Genomic DNA, 21423 nt, shown 5'->3' with positions numbered 1-21423 from the left:
GCAATATGTCTGGACATCAAGTCAAGTGTAGCAGGAAATGATCTGAAACACACCAGCAACTCCACTTCTGGATAACAAAAAAAAAAGGCTTTTAGGTTGCTTAGTCAAACTCTAGATTAAAAACAACTGAGACTCTCTGACACGCGACCTTAAACAGTTTGTTCATGCTCTAAAGCCCCGCATTCAAATCTAATTTAAAACTGTTCTGCAAACAAGGATAGACAAAAAATTCCCCAATAATTGTACAGGCTCGTTGCCAGTTGTTGGCACTGCATAATGGCAGTTGTTGCTGCCAATGGTGGTGCAAGGACTTATTAGGATTTGGGGACAATTACTTTATCCATATTGGATCAGCTTGATTTGAATATCTTCATTGCTTTAATAAGTGAAATCATCATTTGAACTACGTATGATTGTCTGATGTTAAAATTTTATTGATCCTCTGAAACATATTAATGTGACAAACAAGCAAAAACAGAAAATAATGATTTATTAGTTATCTAAACTGATCTGGTAATCAAATTGTCATGAAAGGAATATGACAAGGAGCTGCCGGGTCACAGATATGCTTTTAGCTTCCTGTGGATCTAACGCACACTAAGCTGGAGTTGGAATGAAACTTCTTTAATTTTCTTCAGTTTTTGTGGCTCCACTGGACTTTATTCATTAGTAACCGGACAGGAAGAAGGACAGACTGAAGGGGAAGACATGCAGTAAATGGCCGGAAATAGAACTGGGGACAACTATGTTGAGGACTATAGCCTCTGCACCTGCTGTGTAGCGCCATTTTCCTTCAATTTATAATGCTATTTAAAATCTATATAAATTCATGGCCATGCAAAGGCACCATATCACAATTTTAAACAAATAATCCACTGGTTGTTTATGTTTTATTTTCTGTGTAATGATTTATCACTGTGAGTGGTGCTGTTTTTGCTGTTCTATTGCACTTGTGCTTTGGTAGTCCTGTCTTTGCTAACGCATACAAAAAACAAAAAAAAAACACCTAATTTTAAATGAATGGCACCCATGCACTGTAACAACCTACAAGCTACATCTGAAAACAAATGTTTGAAATCATATTGGAGCATTAGGTGCAAATTCTAGCTTAATCACACGATTATATTACTGGGCTCATTACCCACAGTTATGCAAGGTATATGCCATATATATTCCCAATTAATCACGTTAGATGTCATAACCATTGACTTTTATTTTCTGTGAACATGGAAGTCTCCCATTACTCAGTATTACAGTGCATCACTCCCCAAATATGGGTAATTACCTCTTGTCTGTTCCTCAATCAGTGGCTCTACTGGGGGTGTTCTCTAAAACAACAGTAATCTTCTGCTGGCAAAGGCTACGCTTTTGAGTGTCGCTTGAGTGGTGTTTGTCTGAGTGACTCACTGGAGAGAGCATATTTTAAAACAAGGCGGTTTTATAGAGTTTCAGAAATGCGAGTTAACAGAAGAGTCGAATATATTCATATAAATACATGAAACTTGGGGGTGTAATGCTACCTAGAGTCACAATTTGCCGAATGTCTGTTTTGGCCTCAGTTTGATGTGAATTGAGTGCAAGAATAGAAAATAATACCACAAGCTTGACTTTTTATTTTGAAAAAAGTAACATGTAGACTTAGAGGATTCGTGTACCTGCAACTTCACTTTAACATTAATGTTGATGTTAAAACCAAAAAAGGTCATATATTTTGAATTAAATAGTGCCTTATTGGACATTTATTAAAATACAAGGAAGGGATTTCCATAGATGTTAAAAATATTACAAAAAACTGCAGAGGTGCGTCTGTTTTCATTAATTCCTGCTTTAATGTCCTAAACTGTAAAAAGCAATATGGAACCAAATAAATCCTGCCAATGTGCATAAAGCAAAAGCAGTCATCCCTCACCTGACATTTAATTGTTTAAAAACCAGGTGGTGCTACTTATGCACCTGATGAGACTTAATTAGCATCTGGAGGAGGTTGTTAAAAGCCTTGTAGCAATTTCACCACTCTGTATTAGAGTTCCAAAGCAAGTGAAATGCGAGCATTAGATCTATGCACTGACTGCACTGCCTCTATAGATCACAGGGAATAATGAAACTGTTTTTGCACTGTGCATTAAAATTGAAGTGGTGTGTTTTCAGACTCCTGTGTGTCATCATAACCAGTCATTCTTGGTTTGGGTTGGCATGGAGTGTTGTTGACAGTATCTCCAAATTCACATTTTTTGCAACACAAAACGATAAAGTTCTTTATGCATTTTTATGCATTTTTAGATGTTGCTAATTGTAAGTGATTACTATAATTGTACAGCAACGGTTCTATCTAAATTTTAAAAATGAGAATACAGTATACAGAGATTCAAGCCACAGTACTTAATAGTTCTATGAACTCAACACAATTGTTTGCAGTGGATTTTATTTAGTGGTCTGAGAATAAAAGAAGCTGGATGAAAATGCAAACCACACTTTTCAGGGGCTTTCTTATTCGGGAACTGGAAATCCTTTGTCCTACACTTGAAAATGGCGCATTACTTCGGACTAATTTTAGTAAGTAAGCATCAAATATTGCACGTATAAGTAATAAATAAAAGATTCATAACCTGTAAAAAAAGAAAACATTTTTACTTAATTAAAGCAATGGTAAAAATGAGCGGTTAGAACAAATAACTTACCTGCAGTAAAAGGACTGGAAGTTTCATTTGTAATGTGATTATTTTAACACAAACAAACCTAAATATGCTACAAGGTATCAGGAATGAAAAGTTTTCAAACTTCTCTGGATGTTCTGGGGGCTAAATCAGGTCAGATTTTTATATAGAGCACATTTCATCCTACAATTTAGAGGTGCTGATGGCCTTTTATCCATGGTAATCATTCACGACAAAGGCAGAAATAAAAGGAGGGAAGATATACTGCAAAGGTTCCCAGATCCACAGATGTCATTTTCACATAAATTCTCTGCATAAACAATTGTATAAAATCCTTTACCTTCCACCATTTTTAAAAACGAACACGTTTTTTTCTCTTCTCATCTTAGACACTGCCACAGCTAAAATGGAATTTATCAACAAAATGTCTATATATATATATTTTTTGTATGTTTTAAACTTGCAAAAATGGGCCTAAAAAAGACAACAACTTGGAAATGTTTCGATCTGTTGCTTGTTTTGTAATTCCTACTCGCTTAACTAGTTCAGATGTGAATTTGTGACTCGGCTCATCTGAGGAACGTCTCACCAATTGAAAATGCATGTAATAAGAAAGCCTTTTTTCTTTTTCACTACAGATTTCCTGTTTTAATTTGTTTAGCCTTTTCAACTGGTATTGATCTCAAACTCCTCAGAGACGTGTTTGTTCGAAGCAAGAATGCTGTCTGTGTCCTCCATGCCGATGGCTGGACTGCAGGTGTTTATCATGCCACTCCCTTTGTGTCTGATTAGCAATAATTATCTATTTCCTTTGCATCTGAAGTCTGTCTGACATGAGCGATGGCTTACGGGATTGAACAGAAAGTACTATCGATTACCCATGGAACAAAAGCCTTCGTCATTGAATCACTGCCTGGTTCTCATTTCCTCCAAATCCCGCTCCTAAAGTTGGATGATGAATATAAATAATCGTGTCCTCTGCTCTACTCATTAATGTATCCTCACAGTAAACCTGTCACTGCTACTTGCATAAGGGAAAGCTCAGCTTTATTTTTTCCTCCTACGTGTGAAGGAAGATATTAGAAAGAAAAAGGATAGATGGATGGATAGAATCACTTTGCAGAAAGTTCAGTCAGGAGAAGAATTAAAAAAAAAAAAGTACAGTGTCTAGTCTATTTTTATACTGCAGCACAGTAAAGAAACTCATCGGTATTTGAAGGAAACCTGGAACCAGAGGGACATTACTAAAACGTGACATGTTTGCAAGATTGATAAAAAAAGATCAAACTGAAACTGGTCATTGAGGCTGCCAAACGTCGGAAGATGTCGCGGGCAATTCTGGATAAATACTGGTTGTGTTGCTCATGTGACAGCAATCCCCTGTGTTGTGGACTTACAGCTGGACTTGTAGGATACATTTATTTTCTTATCCGAAGAAAGCATCAGGCCTGCCTACAATCTCGCTAGATTGTTTAAGAATTTGTTTCTCTGGAACAAAACTCGTGCCTTTGATCTCAAATTCAAAAGGCATGTTTGGCACAAGAACAATACAGGATATTACCAGAAGAACATCACACCCAGAGTAATAAAAGTGTGGCGACAACATCATGCTGTATGTGTTACCTTTCCACAAATGGAAGGACACTTTTCTTTTTACAAGTTGGATGAAATTATGAACAATTCTAAATAGAAATTAGTTTTTACCTCAGACACTTAGTTTAGTTTCACGCTAGAAGACTGAAGATGAAGAGTGACTTTTTTTTCGTTTTTAGCCTGTTATTGAGCCTGATCTGTATCAATAAAAGAAGCAGTTTTGGTATGACCTAGCCAGAGTTCACAACTACATTGGACAGAAAAATCTTTGGGTTCAGCTGAATGAAGTAATGGAAGGGAGCCGTCCTGACAATCTGATAGATCTGGAGAGACTTTTGCATCTCCCACAAGGCTATGTGTAAGGATGCTGTCGGACCAAAATAAGGCGTAATACAAAAATTAAATCAGAAGATGATTGCACGTAGTTTCAATTGAAACATGTACAATTATGCCACAAGGTTATTGCAGCGCTCTTGTTGCTGCAATAACATTCACTGTGCTGGCATAGTATTTTGATTTATTGTAAAGCACCTCAAATGCAATGTGTGAAGGACATAATGTTTCATTTAAAATGAAATTCATGATATGAGACTGAGAGAGGAAAGGACAAATCTGACATAATAATGCATTCCACTAAAATAAGATGGTACGTGTTGTTTATGCAGTCTGTAATATTTTACCAATGCAGCAACATGCCTCATTTCAGGGTATCAGAAAGACAATTTAAATAGCAGTTGAGATAAAAACATTCATCAGTGTGGCTGCCAATGAGAGGGGGGCCACGCAAGGGCACCGCACGAAAAATAAAAGCCCGACTCCTGGTTGAACAGATATTGGCTGATCAGACAGCTGAATTGCTCTGAATGATGCCACAGACCCCTCACAAGCAAAATCACCCACTCAATTCCAAAGCCCTCTTAAGCCCCCGAGGAGTTCAGGATGTACTTCACACACGATTACGCACAAAAACAAGATGGCAACCAAGCGTGCAACTTGTCATTTTTCCCTCTCGCTTAACCACATCTGGTAGAGAATGGTAGCATTGTGTTATTGTATGAACATTTTTATCAATTTTCAAAGAGCAAATAAAGGATGCGGTGAAATGACTTGAATAAGAAGCCGTCTTTTGCAAAAGAAAAATATGTTTATATTAAAAATTGTGTTCTTGATACAAGCAAGAAATACGATTAAAAAGCATATTTTATCAGATATATTACATATTAACATAAACTGAGGAAACTATAGATTTTGATGGCAACATTTACAAAAATATGAGGTCAGAAATATGTTTGTTACATCTTAAAATTTGAGGACACAGGACCTGTAATCCTAGGCTTGAAGACACCTGGTTTTATAGTATGTTTAATTATCCTAATAGTACATTGGGGTTAGTAATTTTAGTTACTAGTAATCCTCAGTGGGCTACTTATTTATTTTTTTTGCAGTTAATTTGCTCTAATTGTTTCCCAGGCATTTTAATAAGCAACCAAATCCTTACAAAGGCCTTTCCACGGATTCCCCATTTGACTACACTCAACACACAATTTGTGGTTTTGATTTGTTTGTATTTGTACACACCTTTCATATACTGCACAGACCACCTGGGAGACAACCCAGTGTATGTCACACCCCTGGCCGCTGAAGTTCTCCCTCCCTGCATCCTCTGTTTTGCCTTTACAAAATGATCATGGAGAGAGCCCCACACTTTTCTGCAGACTGCCTACTCCGTGTATGATGATGTTGCAATTTCCGTACAGGAGTTTTTCGCTATTTAGCAGTGCAAATATTATAGTAGCTCTTTAGTGATTAACTGAACAAAGGTACATAATTCCTCGCCACATCAGATAAACATTCCTTAGAGTATCCACGTTTCCTGCAGATACAAAAACCGGATAGTGGAAGCGGACTAGTAGGAGCAAAATATCAACATTGCTTTTCAAGTGCATTTCTGCAAAAAACACCCCACCGAACTTCCAACAACACCTCGCACAGAGCTCTATTGAAATATTTTTGACCTGGGCCTGGTGTTGAGAAATTTTTGTTGTGCTTTCTCAGAGCAGATTTTGACAATTCTGATGAAGTAATTGGAGCATTAACGCATCCGAATGCTTTGATCTAAACCAGTCTACAGTGTTTCTGGCTGTATGCTCAAGCATTGCAGGAGGTGAATCTTGTTCAAGTGAATTTTGTTCAAGGATTGCACTGTATTTTACGTACGCTCACTTCTTGAAAAAAGATCCGCGACATCATGCCTTTAAAAAGCTATGAAGTCATAATATCGTTGGTCATCAGTCTTTATTCAACAAACTTTTGGGGTTTATACTTTTTTTTAAGCATAAATGTATTTATATTACTGAAAATTGCTAATGGTGACAGTAACTTATTAGTAGGATTCATACTTTTTAAGACTTTTGTTTTTGTCACAATTCTAAGCTTATTGAAGGTAGATGTTCAAAGTCTATTTGATCTTAAAACTAATTAGAAATATATTCATTTTACATTGATGTCACTTATATGATGACAAAAGAATCACTTTGATGTAAAGGAAATGTTTAACACATTTCTTTTCACTTTAAAGAAAAATGAAAACGTATAAAAAAATGTTGCCGAGTTGGATCCGAGTTTGGATTCAGAAAATAATTCTAAAAAGCTGTTATTTTCATTACATTAGGATGTGAAACATTTTGATGTACCAATTATGGAAAGTGATATCATTTTTGGGGACCCTGGAGGATTGCAGAATACGATTAATATGTACAGTGCTGATGAGCACTGCTATGTTTACATAAACGCTTACTTTAAAGTACATGTCACCAGCTGTTAAGCACGGAGGTGGATTATTCATGCTTTAGACGTGTGCGACATGTGAGTGATAGAAGACTGGAATAAAGGTGAAGATGAATATGTCAAATTCCTTAGAATCTGTCAACACTAAAAGCCTTTTGGATGAAAAAGAAAAAGAATGAAATCCTTCAAACAAGAACAGAATAACTATAAGCTCCCAACGAACAGCATTCACATGCTGTCATACTTGCCAGCAGGGGTGTTGACAAGTCTGACGGCTGACTTACAACTCAATGTGACAACAACACATGTCTTGGAAGCTTTTGCATTTTATTTTGAATTTGCAAAATAGTAAAAGAAAAAACAAAGAATCCAGGAAGTAATCTTGCATTTTTTACTTTATGTTCTTTGAAAACCAGATCAGTTGTGCTGTGACTGATGCAAGACTTTCAGTAAACTGTTTACATGTCTCATATTCCTTTAACGGAGGGGGATTTAGACTGCATTCCTCAGACTCAGACAGAAAAACTCTGCTGCTCTGTGTTTAGCCTGCTTTAAGTGTGGGAAACTGGTGACTTGTGGTAGAAATGTCTGAGGGTGTCTTTAATTTATTGTGACCAAGCAAAAATGTGCTAATATATAATTACACAGATTCTTCGTGTGAGCTTAATAAACAGCACCCTGTTTTTCATTTTATGAGCAAAAAATCCAAAACATCTGGTAAAAGGCTGAGCCTTCCAAATTAATTTAAAACCACATTACAACAAAAATAACAACATTAAAATTGTTTATAGTTGTAAAGCTGAACAGAATGTTTTCTAAATATTTCCCAAAAAGTGTGCCATGTAAATGAATTTGGCTTCTCATAAACACTTACCCCACGTTTCAGTATAATTAGAGATACAAAACATTCTGTTGTGACTCTGGTTATATGTTTAGGATTACTGTCTCACAAAAAGGCCTCTTATGGGCTTCCTGTCAGAATTCTTCTGTATTCAACATCCGTTATTGTCCAACTCTGATCAGCTTCTCCGTCATGCCCATACCATAATGCTGCCACCACCTTGATTCACAGGATGTTAGATGGTTTGTTCTGAGTGAGTCTCATCTGGCCAGACCACTAAATGGCAACAATTATAGCAGCTGTTTACTTAGTATCTGCCAAGCTGTAATAATATTGTAATAATATTGGTTGTTTTGCATAAAATAAAACCAGCTATAAAACCAGATTTTGGTATCACCAAAATCCCCTGGAAATGTAATAATGGAAGCTTGTGATGCATTAACACAAAAAAAAAGGAAATACTTTCTTGGAAGTAAATGATTTGAAAGGATTTTCAATAATGACCTCCTTTTTTAAAATGTTTTTTAAATTTTTTTCCATGAATACCAAATTTGGGATGAGACTGATAGTCGTCCTGTTGATAGATGACTGCAGCTCAGTTACCATGAGCCTCATGACTGCATCTCCGAATTATTGCTTTTATTTCCTGATCTGTGAGTGTAAGTGGATGGCAACGTGTGGTAATTTTTAGATTATGAATAGTTCTCCATGAAATGCTCAAAAACTCATATTGTTTTATAACATAACCCTTCTTTAAACTTTTCCACAGTTGTGTGTCTGGTGTGTCCCTTTGTCTCCATGATGCTTTGTTTACAGAACAGCCAGATTAATACTGTGATAAAATGACTTGCAGGTGGACTTCGTGGATTATATACTGTGTCTGCTCTCACCACAACAAACTTGTACACAAATCTGTGTTTATACTTGAGCAGACTGGCTCAGATTTTAATTATGAAACTCACTTGACTCTACTTCCTAACATCCATCCTGTGCTTTCCTTCCAACCAGAGAAATTCCTGGGTCACAAAGTCAACAGCTACGGCCAGCTCCTCTCCATCACCTTCACCTCTGAAACCTCTGAGTTGCTCCCTGACCGCGTCACACTGCTGCTCCAAGGATCTGGAACTGCCCTGTCAGCAGACCTTTCCTACCAGCCACTGCCAGATGTCGACCCCAGCCTCACCCCACGGCGCTCCTTCAGTGTCAGGTAAGGAGCAGGCGGGGTAAGGCTGTCAGTTTGCAGCTTTGTGTACGCGTTGTTTTTAAGCTACCGCTGTATTCAAATTTTTTTTTTTCTCAGGGAAACACAAAATCCATAGCCCGTATGTTAGGATGTTTGTTTGTTCTCCACGTCTGTTTAGCTCCCCCTTTGTCTGAGTTGTTTTCTGCAACATTATATTTAGCGCCCACAGAACACAGGCCTTTTAGGACAAACATGTTAGGATTAGTATTCACCCACATTGACATTGCTGTCACAATCCCAGCTGAATGCCAGGGTGAAAACGTGGTAATGAGCTGGCTCCTTCATCTGCTGGCTGTCATGTAGACCTGCCAGGTACAGAGCTGCAGCACATATCCATTTATACATGTTATGCCTTTAGCGGAGGCATTGAAATTCCAAGGACAATACAGAATGAGAGCTACAGTCACACCAGACTAATAATTGGAAAGGAGATATGATTAATGATAAAACAGTTGTAACATACGGATACATTTTCAACTGAAAGGTGTAAATTAAAGAGTCTTCAGAGTATATAAGGTCACAAGCAGAAATTATAGGTGGTTGTACAAAAAGCCAAACCAAACTGACCCTTTGTGAAAATGTAATTGCCCGGCGCTTGGGTCATGCAGTGAGACAATTTTCTAAAGCAAACCAACAAGTCCACTTTTGAATGAGTCAAAATGTTTTTGTTTTTTTTGCCTATTCAAAATTAGAACGTAAAACTAATGGCTAGAAATAGCCTATTTTTGTGTTTTTATATTCAGTCAGGTTATCTATGGCTGATATTTTAATTTGTTTGACTTCAACAATTTCAAAGTGACAAAAATGTAAGCAGACAATTAAAAACAGAGCACATGTTTTTTTTTCATTGGTCTGTGTATCACATAGCACATATTTAGAAATGCTTCAGTACCTGACTTCAGATCAGGTTAAGCCTTTCCTGTTTCAGATGAGTTAGGATAATGAAAATTATGTAGGTTTGCTAAGACACCAAAGTAATGGGAGATAGATGATAGTTTATATATTCTTTTCACATTCAGAAGTTTACTTGCACTGATCAGTAGATTACTACACCTTTAAGAAATTTCTGGAAGACTAGATAATCATGTCATGGCTTTATAAGTTTTTGATAAATAGCATTATTGGAGATTGGAGACACATCTCTAGATGTATTTTTAGTTAACATCTCAAGCGTACTGCTTCCTTGTTTAAAGGGAAAGTGTCTGATTTAATGTCAGACATTAAGACAAAAATGTCATGTGATATATGCGGGGTATACAAGTATCTTGTTTCAAATGCATATATATTTTACTTAAACTTTATAATCTCAGAAGTTTGTATTCCACCTCTAAAGGATTGGTGGTTTCTTACAGATAAAGTGTCAGATTGCATTTCAATACTCCTCAGTAAATAGGGAAAGAAAAATCAACGATAATAAAGATAAGATATGTACATAGCAAAACAATGTTTTTGGGGGGTTTTTGTATATTGTTTTACGTACATAAAACTAGTTCAGGTGAAAAATGTTGCCTTTACTTATGTTTACCAGAAATGTGACTCCTTGTTGTCTGCTGTTCATTAACTTGGTCCATGTTTTCGTTTTACCTTACACGGGCGACCTTCCTCCTTGTTGGCAAACATATTATAAATGTGTCTTAAGAGGGGATTCATTAAGAAGGGTGTGATTGGCTAGTTGTTGCTACTCTTTCTGGCATCTCTGTAGGATTTGACTTGGTTTATTTATCTTTTGGTTTTTAATTCAGTAGTTTGGATTTTGAATTAAACATTTTATCTGTATTTTTGTGTCCAAGTTAAAACGTCTCTGACCCACAGCAACACTTTGCTTTTAACAGCTGCAGCTTCACATAAAAGAGTGGTTTCACTCACTCTCTTACTGCATAATGCATAAAGTATCCTCCTACGTTTAGACAGATACTTGGTTCCGCAGCCATCAGATCACATTTTGCAAAATAAAAAAAATAAAAAAAGTGCATGTCTATATATAAATTCAGAGAGAATTTATAAACATGTTGTGTTCAGTCAGTCTGAGGCAAATATTTGGGATCTTAATGAATTCCGACCTGTCGAATGTGCAGGAGCAGGACCTGGGTGAATGCTGCAATAATCACAGGGTGGATGTTGTGATTAAGACGGCAACAATCAAAATCAAGCACATTTGTCATGAAGCAGAAAAAGAGAGAATTTTCTTTTCTGATGTCTTTGTGTTGCAGTACTACATTTGTGATTGGAAACAACACCTGCGATCTCTTCTCTGACTAATATTCCCTGCCCTAATTACATGGAATATTTTGCAAAAATGTTAAACTGAAGAAGTTATAAAACTAGCAGCCTTCCTAAGTGTATGCATATTTATGCCTTATATCACAATCCATGTCATTTTCAGTTTTCTAGTTGTAATAAAGAGTGTCTCCATGTTTACAACCAGCAATAATGGTTAATACAATATTTTATTTTGGAAGTTCTTTTTAAAAAAACAAAAGTTTTCAAAACTCTTTGGAACAGATGTCTGGTTCCAGGTTATTAAATTCAGGCTGAGTCTCCAGGATGCTAAAAGGCCTAATTCCTGCCTCTGAGTCCGCTGTACTGCCCGTTCACTGGGAAGCCTGTGTGACATAAAAGTCATCATCTGTGCCACTAAACTTCTCTAGGACTCTCTGATGATGTCCGTGTTCTGCTAAGATTTTTTTTTTGACCGAACTGGGCCGTGTGCTCAGACTGCAGTAATGCTCCCAGTCAGACAGTGGCGTCAAACACACAACAGAAAATAATGAGCTGGCATGAAGTTGAAGAAGAAAAACAGCAACATTATTTAAGGAGTGAAATGTGGATGTGTCTGTGTTATGATCTGCTGCTACTCTTCTTCAGATGAATCTGGAGTTCCCTACTTAGATGGAGGCTGATTGAAATACTACATATTTAATCCAAAGCCATTGGATGCCTGGTAGGAAGCTGAAGCTGAAAATAGATTAGAAAGGAAGAGTTAGGTTTTGTAATCGCCAAGCCATAGTCCAGAACTAAACTTGACAGATAATTCATGGACAAGAGAATCTGACAGACAAGGAAGAGCGGACAAATACAAATAAGTCAAGATGTGGATGGTGAGTCTTACCATAGGACACGTGTATCAAACTCGAGGCCCAGGGGCCAAATCTGGCCTGCTGTAGCTTTTTATGTGGCCCTCTAGACTTAAAATTACATCAATGAGTCCCTCCATTTTTTCACAACTCCTCAAAATTCACATGAAATAAACAAATCCTCACATTTTTTCTGATTTTTATTACAAGTTTATTTTCAAAATTGGTCAAAAACATTGGGTTTGACTGCTGCCTCCGCCTTACTTGATGCCAAGTTATAGTCGGTGATCAATTCGACTAATAAGTAAATGTCCCATTTAACATCATACATTAGCACACATACAAAATTTTCTTACAAATTTCTAATTTGGCTTCATAAAATCTGTGATTTTGATTAGAAAAATTACAAAAACAACCACAAAATCCAATCACAACTGTTTATTAATATGTTAACAGTTTGATGGGAAGATTTTTCATATGGCCCAAAATGAAACTGAGTTTGACATCGCTGCCATAAGAGAACCGAAATGCTGAATTGAATCACAAGGATTTTATGTTTGTTATTGCATCAAGTTAAATATTACATTATTTTGTTGGGAATACTTTAAATAATTTATCATGGTCTTGTTTTTAATTGTATTTTTTTTGTCATCACAAACCTTTGGCTTTTTAACAGAAGTTTGTAGACTTTTGAAACCCTTGTAGTTTATCATGATACAAATAAAAACACAATAAAGCAAGATCCAAATCCTGAAGAGAATCAGAAACTTCACCTGGTATCCACAGTTTTTATACTCTTACATAATAGAGGGAGGAAAATTGTATTATATGGGGATATTCCTAGCTAAAAATAGTTATATTTCAGAATTTTTAAGTATTGTAAAAATCCTTTCTTATGGGATATTTTTATATAAAAAGCAATTAATGTTAATTTGTAATACTTTGACATAACTAATTAGTCAATATTTGTCAGGAAATGGCCTCTTTCGAATAATTCCGATATTTATTTTCTCTCAAATAAGTCCTGTCCTCCATTGACCTTTGTGTTTGCGCGCGCGTGTGTGTGTGAACTTGTGAATCGGTTACTTTCTTCGCCGAACATTTTTATTTTATTGGCGCCTTCATCTCACATCAGACTTCCTGCCGCTCTCCTTGCGCTGTCTTTGTATCTAACAAGACTCCCCGTTGGCCCCTCTCGGGATAAAGCGGTCAGCGCGGAGGCAGAAGCGGCTGGCACACCGAGGCGTAGTGGTGCTGAAGAGGTGAGCCCCGGTGTGACAGCCTGTGGTGGATCGGCAGGCTAATCAGTCGCAGAGAGATCTCATTAGGCTTGTCGACATCGCCGAGTGGGTGCAGGTGGTCCGGTCCCCCACAATGAGCCTCTTCCAAAAACAGGCTCAAGTTATTCGCTCTATTTTTGTTTCTTTTTTCTCCACTCGGCTGCGAGATACGCCACCCATAATCCTTCTCATCCCACTCTGCTCCTCCTTCACACTCTTTGTTGCAATTTGTCTCCTATTCTCCCTATGTGTTGTCCTAATTGTCCTCCTCAGCAGCCTTGGACCAACTTAACCTTCTATGCATCATTTTACTCCCTAAGCAAGGTTTTCATTTTCTTTGTTTTCTTTAGGCTTTATTTGAAACAAAGCAGAGACACAGCAAATTGTTTAATAGAACTGAAGAGTCCACATGGCTAGGGCCCTTGTTAAGCAGCGGTGTAATATTTTCTTTGTGCCTGACAGACGACGTTTCAGTCTGCTGGATAGAAACAGTCCTTTATAGCCCCCTAATACCTCTGGGATCCCTCTTCTGAAGTCTCTGTAATAATGGACAGCTACCTGTTGGCTGCTGAAAAACACACTAGAAAACAAACATGTTAAAGTGTGTGAAATTTGAGGAAAAGCTACCAAGCCTCCCAGCGTGGTGAGTATGTAGTTTTTGTTTCGTGAGGAGAAGCTGTGCTGTGTTAGGTGGGCAATGGTTACAGCAGGTAGAAGGAAGCCGGACAGAATCTTGAACAAGGAAACGACTGATTGATGAATGTTGCAACGCGGAAACCTGCTGTTTCAGCTCGAGGGTTGTAATGAAGGCTGCGCGGTGTTGATGGTTCTCAAGAATCCCACGGTGATTGTTGGCAGTTCAGACAGGAACCTTGCACCTACGATGGTGTTTGTAGTTGTTAAAAACAGAACTTGACAGGAGAATTGTCAGCCTGGTTGAAATGGTTTTTTTTCTTTTTCTTTTAGTAAAGGTAGAAATGTCCAGTTCAGCTGCCATTATGTGGTGAAGAAGAGATGCAGAGAGACTTGTACTAATACCAGCATGAGAAAAGGAACACAGGTCGATCCTGTTAGACATTTCAGGAGGTATTTGCAATTTATAAACTGTATATTTTCATGCTTTTTAACTTTTCTTTTCACATTTTAACAGCAAACGTTGGCATATTGTATTTGGAAGTGCATAATAGTAGGAGAAAAATAATGCATTCCTCCACATTTGTTTTACAAAAACATATTTCAGATGACTTCTGGCTTGACTTCTGTTAAATGCTGTCCATGCCCAGCTTGTCAGTTTAAGTGAATGGCCATCTCTTGATAAGTTTTGCATTCATGAGGTACTCTCTCCTTGTTCAAAGCCTTTCACAGAACCTCAGCTTTAATCACCCGAGGTTCATTGGACATCTAAAAGTGGCTTGTTGCCCAGAGTAAAGATGCATCTGACCCATTTCTGTTTCTTATCAACACATTTGAAAACCATTAACATTTTTCCAACTACTTTCTTACTATGCACGATTTTGTGTTAAGTTCCAAAAGAATACATTAAAGCTTGTAGTTGTATCAAAATGTGAAAAAATTATTTTTGCATGGCACGATAGGGTGCATTTGTAGTTCATAATCATTTATTCATAATCAGTTCAGATAAATTAGTCATATGAAATCACTCATTCCATTGATGAAAAATACTGTTGTCAATCCCAAATGCTGTGAATCAGAGAATGCACACAGTTAGTGGAAAGCAGAATTGACATACAGTTCATGTTACTAATTCTTCTCCATTTTTCACATTTATCGCCACGTTTTCATTTTTTAGCAATATTCTGCTACTAACAGGTTTGTGGTTTTAATATTGTTCATTATTCTTGATAATTTTTTTAACACAACATTCTTTAAAGCGATAGATTTGCACCTACGTGGCACTACAAATCATCAGAGTATGCCTCTGGATTTATCTGCTGTTTGGTTGGTGTATGTAATTATACAGTATTTAGAAGCAGTGGGGAAAAGGTTTAGTGAAGGACCTCAAACCTAAAAAGACGGACAGTTTCTTCAGCCACCAAAGGACCCAGTTTCTCAAGGGGATCCCAGTTAGACTTCATGTCACTCCCAATATTTCCCAGCCTCACTGTGGTGTCTTTGCAGCAGTAATGACTGCTCCCTTTCCTCCCAGAGCCCTGGCTAAAGGAACATACTGCCGCTTTCTCTGAAATTCACCCAACGCGTCAAGACAGCATGCCATTAAACTTTTCCCAAGAAAGTTGCTGCTCATCTTCACATGCAGCTTTTCGTTTAGCACCACGATGATGCATGATTTTGTTGTTGTATTTTCCTAATTTCCCTTTTTCTTTTTTTTTCTTTTCGTGTCATGCACAGGTTTGTTTATTTATTTGAGATTTTTTTTTGCATTTTTGATTCCCTGAAATGAGATGGAACACAGGCATTAAAATTAATCATGTTTTGAAAATGGAAATATGTGTTTGAGTGTTTTGATATAAAGCATGAGGAGGGAGGCATAAATAAACATGAGTTTGAGCACACACGCACAAACACGCACGCACACACTCCTCATCTCTCTCCTGACTGGCAGCATCTGCATTCATGGATGGTAAATGTGATAACCTGTAAAGTGGCTTTGTGTTCCCACCTGATGCAGAGATCATTTTAGAATCGGATGGCTGAGGAATATATGGATGCTCAGGGATTCATGTGAGGGGAATTGATGAGAGGAGGAGGTGAATGCTGTTTTTTAGTACGTAGTATCCCCTCATCTCTCTCATGTTCTCTGTTCATTTTCTCTTCACTTGAATTGAGTGGGTGTGGGAGTTTTATTGCCTTTCTGGTAGCGCGAGTGTACATTTACAGCATGTAAATATACGTAGGTGCCTGAAGCAGCTGAAAAAATAAACCTATTCTTTACAAACTGCTTTATTAAGTCGGTACTAATCAGCTCTTTGCTGTTGTAGATGCCAAAGGGCTTTCAGGAAATTACATTTATAGATGTCTATGAGAACTGCAAGCCTCTTTGCAGCAGGAATCAGAGTCCATGAAGCAGAGAAGGAACTTGGTTCATCGTGGCTAGTTTATTCTTTGAAAATCTACAAATTTGATTAAGGGTTATGTTTGGCAATATTAACAAAACATAGACAAAATTGCTTACAAAAAGGCGGGGGGTGTATTTTTGTCCAAGATGAGTAAACTTAATAAAAGTCATGGGAAGTCTACAAGCCAGCATTAAAAGCACATTTATTTTGGATATAGTAAAATCTAAAGTCATCCACCATGAAAATGTTGCTTTTGGCATTTGGATCCCTGTTGTTCCAAGTAAAGAGAATATTAAATATTTTGTTTACTGTTTCATAATTTCATAGAAACTACCAAAAATATTCATTTTACTTGACAGATCATAAAAATCTCTTAGATAAAATGCATTTCAGTCAAATCTAGGAAATCATAAAGGTGTATTTCTTAGAAAAGGATAACATGCTGGCAATAAAAGTGAGTGTTTTCTTGCTTTCTATATTACTGATGGATAACATTATCTACCACATATTAATAGATCACAAAATGCAAACGTATGGTGCTACATTAAATTATTGTGGTACACTCCTCAGTAAGTTGCAACAATAACATACCTTACCTCAATACCTATAAGTGGACGCTTCTGGATTATTTCTACATGTGATAATCTGTGACTTTAAAGCCAAAGATCATTTGAAATATTTTCATTATGGATAATGTTCTTATTGGACACCTAAGGCTGTGGTACAGTTACAGCCGCAATTCATGTTTGAGTGTAAGGATAGAATACAAAGCAAAAAAAAAAGAAACCGATCGACTTTATGAAGACAAATGATCTTAATTAAACAGCCAAAAGGATGAAAATCATGCAGTCCATTACTTCAGATTTAACCACGTATTCAGTTTTATCCTGGTGATCATTATTTATGTGGCATGTTGCAGCAAATACGTGGTGCATAACTATGAATAACCATTGGCTGTTGGCGAGTGGTGCTGGAAATATAAAAACATGCATCACAAATTTAGGTATAGCGAATAAGAGAGTGAAGATTTGTATGTATTTTTTTTCCCCTTTTGCCTCATGTTTAAATTGTTAAAGTTTAATAGCAGTCTTCAATGCAAATGAAATGGAGTCCTTTCTTTGCCATCAACGTGTTCACGCCAGTGGTATATTTATGCAAATACGAAGCAGATTTTACTCAACAACCAACGACATGTTTATGTTTTGGATCTTATGGTTTCTCACTTGCATCTCAGTCTGACACATCATCCTCCGGATGCTTCAAAGGGGGTTTCTGTGTCTGCTTCCATCTTTGTTTTTATTTTTTTCTGCTTATGATCCCCTGTAGAACTGCCTCAATTACTGTTTGGCTCTCTGTGCTCGCCTCGCCACTGATTAAAAGGGACAGTGACACTCCATAGGGGAAAGCATCATCGGGAGTTTGTTCACTTTCATGCACACTCTGCTTATCACTGCCTGACCAGCTCCATTACCGTGGCTTTGAGGCCCAGTTTGTAATTGCCTCTTTTATTACTGTCCCTACACGACAGGGCAAGGAACGACGACCGGCTGCGTCAAGAGACTGTGAACAGCCAAACACACACACCTATACACACACCCCTACATGCACACCCCCACATACGTACTGTAAATACACGTGATGAAAATGAGACCATGCACAAAATAAAGCATTTTGAAAATGAAGTAGTGTTTGGCTGAGAACAATTGACCTAATGAAATGGAGGCCATTTAAAACTAACATAAAATTCTTGGCTGATATAGAGTTAAGTTTTAACTCTTGTCTTCGTTTGCACGGTTCTTGTTTTCGATTTAAGTCTGCTTTTTTTTTTTCATGAGGTTTGTGTTCTGCAGCAAATACATTCTTATAGCATTATGTGTCCACAGGACTCATAGTGGTAAAATGTACAATTACAGTGGATTTAAAAAAAAAAGCATGTAAATCAAGTTATTTTGCATATGTCTTTAGATTACGCATGAATTCTTTCCATAAGCTGTTACCACTTAAATATATAACATGGAAATCTGTTTTTCATTTTACATCGCTCAAATGTCTGTGATTTAATGGTAAGAGCTTTCAAGTGTACAAATTTACACCATGTGTATGCCTCAATCACACACTGTGCTTTATTTAAATATTTTACATTAAAAAAGATATCTGCAGTGCACACTTACAGTTTTGTTTTTGCTTGTTGCTCACTCTGAAAGGTGGATAACAAGTTACATTTACATGAGTAACTTTTTAGAAAAACTTTAGAAGTAGTTTTACTGCTGTTGAGTAATATTTTTACAAAATATTGTGGCTCTTAGTTGAGTAAAATTTCTCCATACTCTACCCACTGTAAGTAGTTTTGCTGAATAAATGCAGACATGTCTATGACGTACTGCCAAGCACTGTGCTCTTTCCCACACTCAATGTTATCTATTGTTGATCTAGTTACCGCTGATCATATCTGGCTGTCATAAGACGTTCACAACTAAAAAAAAAAAAAAAAAACAATTTCATAATGCAATCTGCTTGTGGGGAAGCAACAATAGTCTAATTACTTTTTGTTGCAATTGTATTCCCTTACTTTACTCATCACTTGAAACTAATAATGGGATTACAGAAACTAGTAAGATACTAACCATCACTGGTTATGCTGTTTTTTAAGGTATCTTCAGATTTAGCAAACGTAATGAATAGCTTAAAATAGAAAGGCTTGCTTTCTTAGAACTATGGAAAATAAATGAGAGTTGTGTTTTTTTTTTTGTACATTTTGAGATCAGCTCTGAGGAGCTGACACAGCACCTGTCATCGAGATGGAACCGGTGCAAGACTCAGAGTAAAACAGGCAGATGTCAGCTGTGCTGAAGGGCTTTGCAGAACATCTTTCAGCAGATGGCAAAGCTCAGTGATCAAGACCCTGAATATATGTTGAAGTCAGCACATTTAAATTTTTTTTCTGGTGCTCCCTGTACATCTGCTAGTTGTGCTTTATATAGCACATAGCTGAAACAAAGAAAATTGCATAGATAGCTGAGAATTTTCTATCTGTGTCGTCGTGGAAGGCGATAAATGACACGTGCAACGCAAATTACCTCTGTGTGCTACGATTGTACTGCTACAATGCATCCATTCAGGTGTTTAACCACAGCTTGTGCATGTGTTGTACAAATTTACAGTAACTGATGTCACCTGTCTGCTCATTTCACAGGCTCCATGAATATGAGGCGAGCTTCAGGCCTCATCTGTCTGCCTTTGAGTTCCAGCGCCTCCTTCACAACCTGACGGCTCTGAAAATCAGCAATGCTGGGGGACACAACTGTAAGTGGGCATTTCTGTTTTTAAGTGTCATAAGACACTGTATCAGACACAATAACTTAGTCAGATATAGTTGAAACCAGATATTTACATTTACACATACACTCTTTTGTTGTTGTCACCATCCAAAGTTAAATCAGACCAAATGTCTTTTAGGTCAGTCAGTATGACCAAAATTATTTTTATTTGGTAACTGCTAGAATACTTGTCGATTATTTTATTTTATTTTTTGTTATATATTTTTTTATTTTCTTCGAATTCAGAAGTTCAGCACACATTTATTTAGTATCAGGAATAATCGTCTTTTGAACCGTATCATTGAGTCCAAAACAAAAACCTAAAATAAAAACATAGCACAAATGGAAAAACTGAAATAAAAAAATATTAGTGGAACTCATTTATAAAGTAAAATGTATTCTATATGTTTGACTCACCAAATTAATTACTGTCAGCTGAACAGACTTGTGGTGTTTTTTCTACAGTGAAAATCAAATAATCTATAGATAATTCATCACTAACCAACTCACCAGGTTTTAAGTCTGGTTCAGTTTTCTAGTTGGTCCATGATTTCAAACTAACAAACAATTCTCTTTTTTTCCCCAAGGTGTGTCTGGTATCACTTGAACTTACATTTGGTGACAAACAGAGGGAACAGAATGCAAAAGTAGCCAATTTGGTTCAGGGCGCCGTTTACTCTGTTCTGGTCACCGATACTGGATCCAGCAAACCATCACAAACTATTACGCTTCCTCCTCCATGTTTGTCACTACATAAATTCTTTAGCCATCTTTACAGTGAACAAAAATCTGGCTGGCTGAATCAAATTTTTTAATTTTGAGAAGAGTACATCACAACAATCAATCGTGAGTGGTGCAGTCTCATGGCCCAGTCAAGCATACCATTTTTTTCTGATATCTTAGCAATGAGTTTTTTGCTGCAGCTTGAAGCATTCTCTTTATAGTTCAAACTGAGTGAAGGTTGCCACAACTGAAGTGTGCCTGAAGCTGCATTTCTTTGATTCTCCTCAGTTGTTGATGCACAGACGTTTTTCTTCGGACACTGTTGTGGCTTTCCGTCTGATACCGGACTTTCTGTCAATACTTCCTCCCAGTTTCTACGTGCCTTTTGATTCTGAAGGTAGACTGTACTGACGGACGCCTTGACCTTCTTCTAAATTTCTCTACAGGAAAGACCTACATGTTTGGTTGTTGTGGTGCTTTATCTTTCTTTCACTTCTTTCTCGCGGCACACTACTTTTTTGGCAACCTACTACTTTTTGCTGACGATACTGCTTGCAAGTATAGTGTGTTTCAAAACTTTTTCAATGGAGACACAAGTAATTAAGAAAAGTTGAGAAACCTGTTGGAATTGGTGTAGCATCAGGAAGGGCCACCCGCCGAATAGAGCAAAAACGACACATGCAAACACCAGTAAAGGTTTCTACATTTGTCTCGTCATTTAAAAGAAAAAGTCATGCTAGCGGAGTCTAAATACTCGCTGAATATGGCAACAAACTGTCTACGATTATGACACTTCTGCATAGAAAGTTCTGTTTGGGAAAAGAAATGTACCACAAATAAAAATGCAACACCGAAGGGAGCTTCCATGACATT

The 21423-nt window shown here is 37.2% G+C and overlaps 1 protein-coding gene across 1 annotated transcript in view; it reads left to right on the top strand.

Moving 5' to 3' along the window:
* Positions 1 to 21423, top strand: part of lamc3 (laminin, gamma 3) — a 136001-nt gene that overhangs the window by 70437 nt on the left and 44141 nt on the right. Inside the window, exons 10-11 of the mRNA XM_028024766.1 lie at positions 8884 to 9082; positions 19704 to 19813. Of these exons, the coding sequence (XP_027880567.1) occupies positions 8884 to 9082; positions 19704 to 19813 (309 nt within the window). The remainder of the gene's footprint in view (positions 1 to 8883; positions 9083 to 19703; positions 19814 to 21423) is intronic.

This window comes from Xiphophorus couchianus, chromosome 8 (assembly GCF_001444195.1).
Source record: "Xiphophorus couchianus chromosome 8, X_couchianus-1.0, whole genome shotgun sequence".
Lineage (NCBI taxonomy): Eukaryota > Metazoa > Chordata > Actinopteri > Cyprinodontiformes > Poeciliidae > Xiphophorus > Xiphophorus couchianus.
Note: the sequence above shows the minus strand (reverse complement) of the source record. Positions and strands in the feature narration are given on the sequence as shown.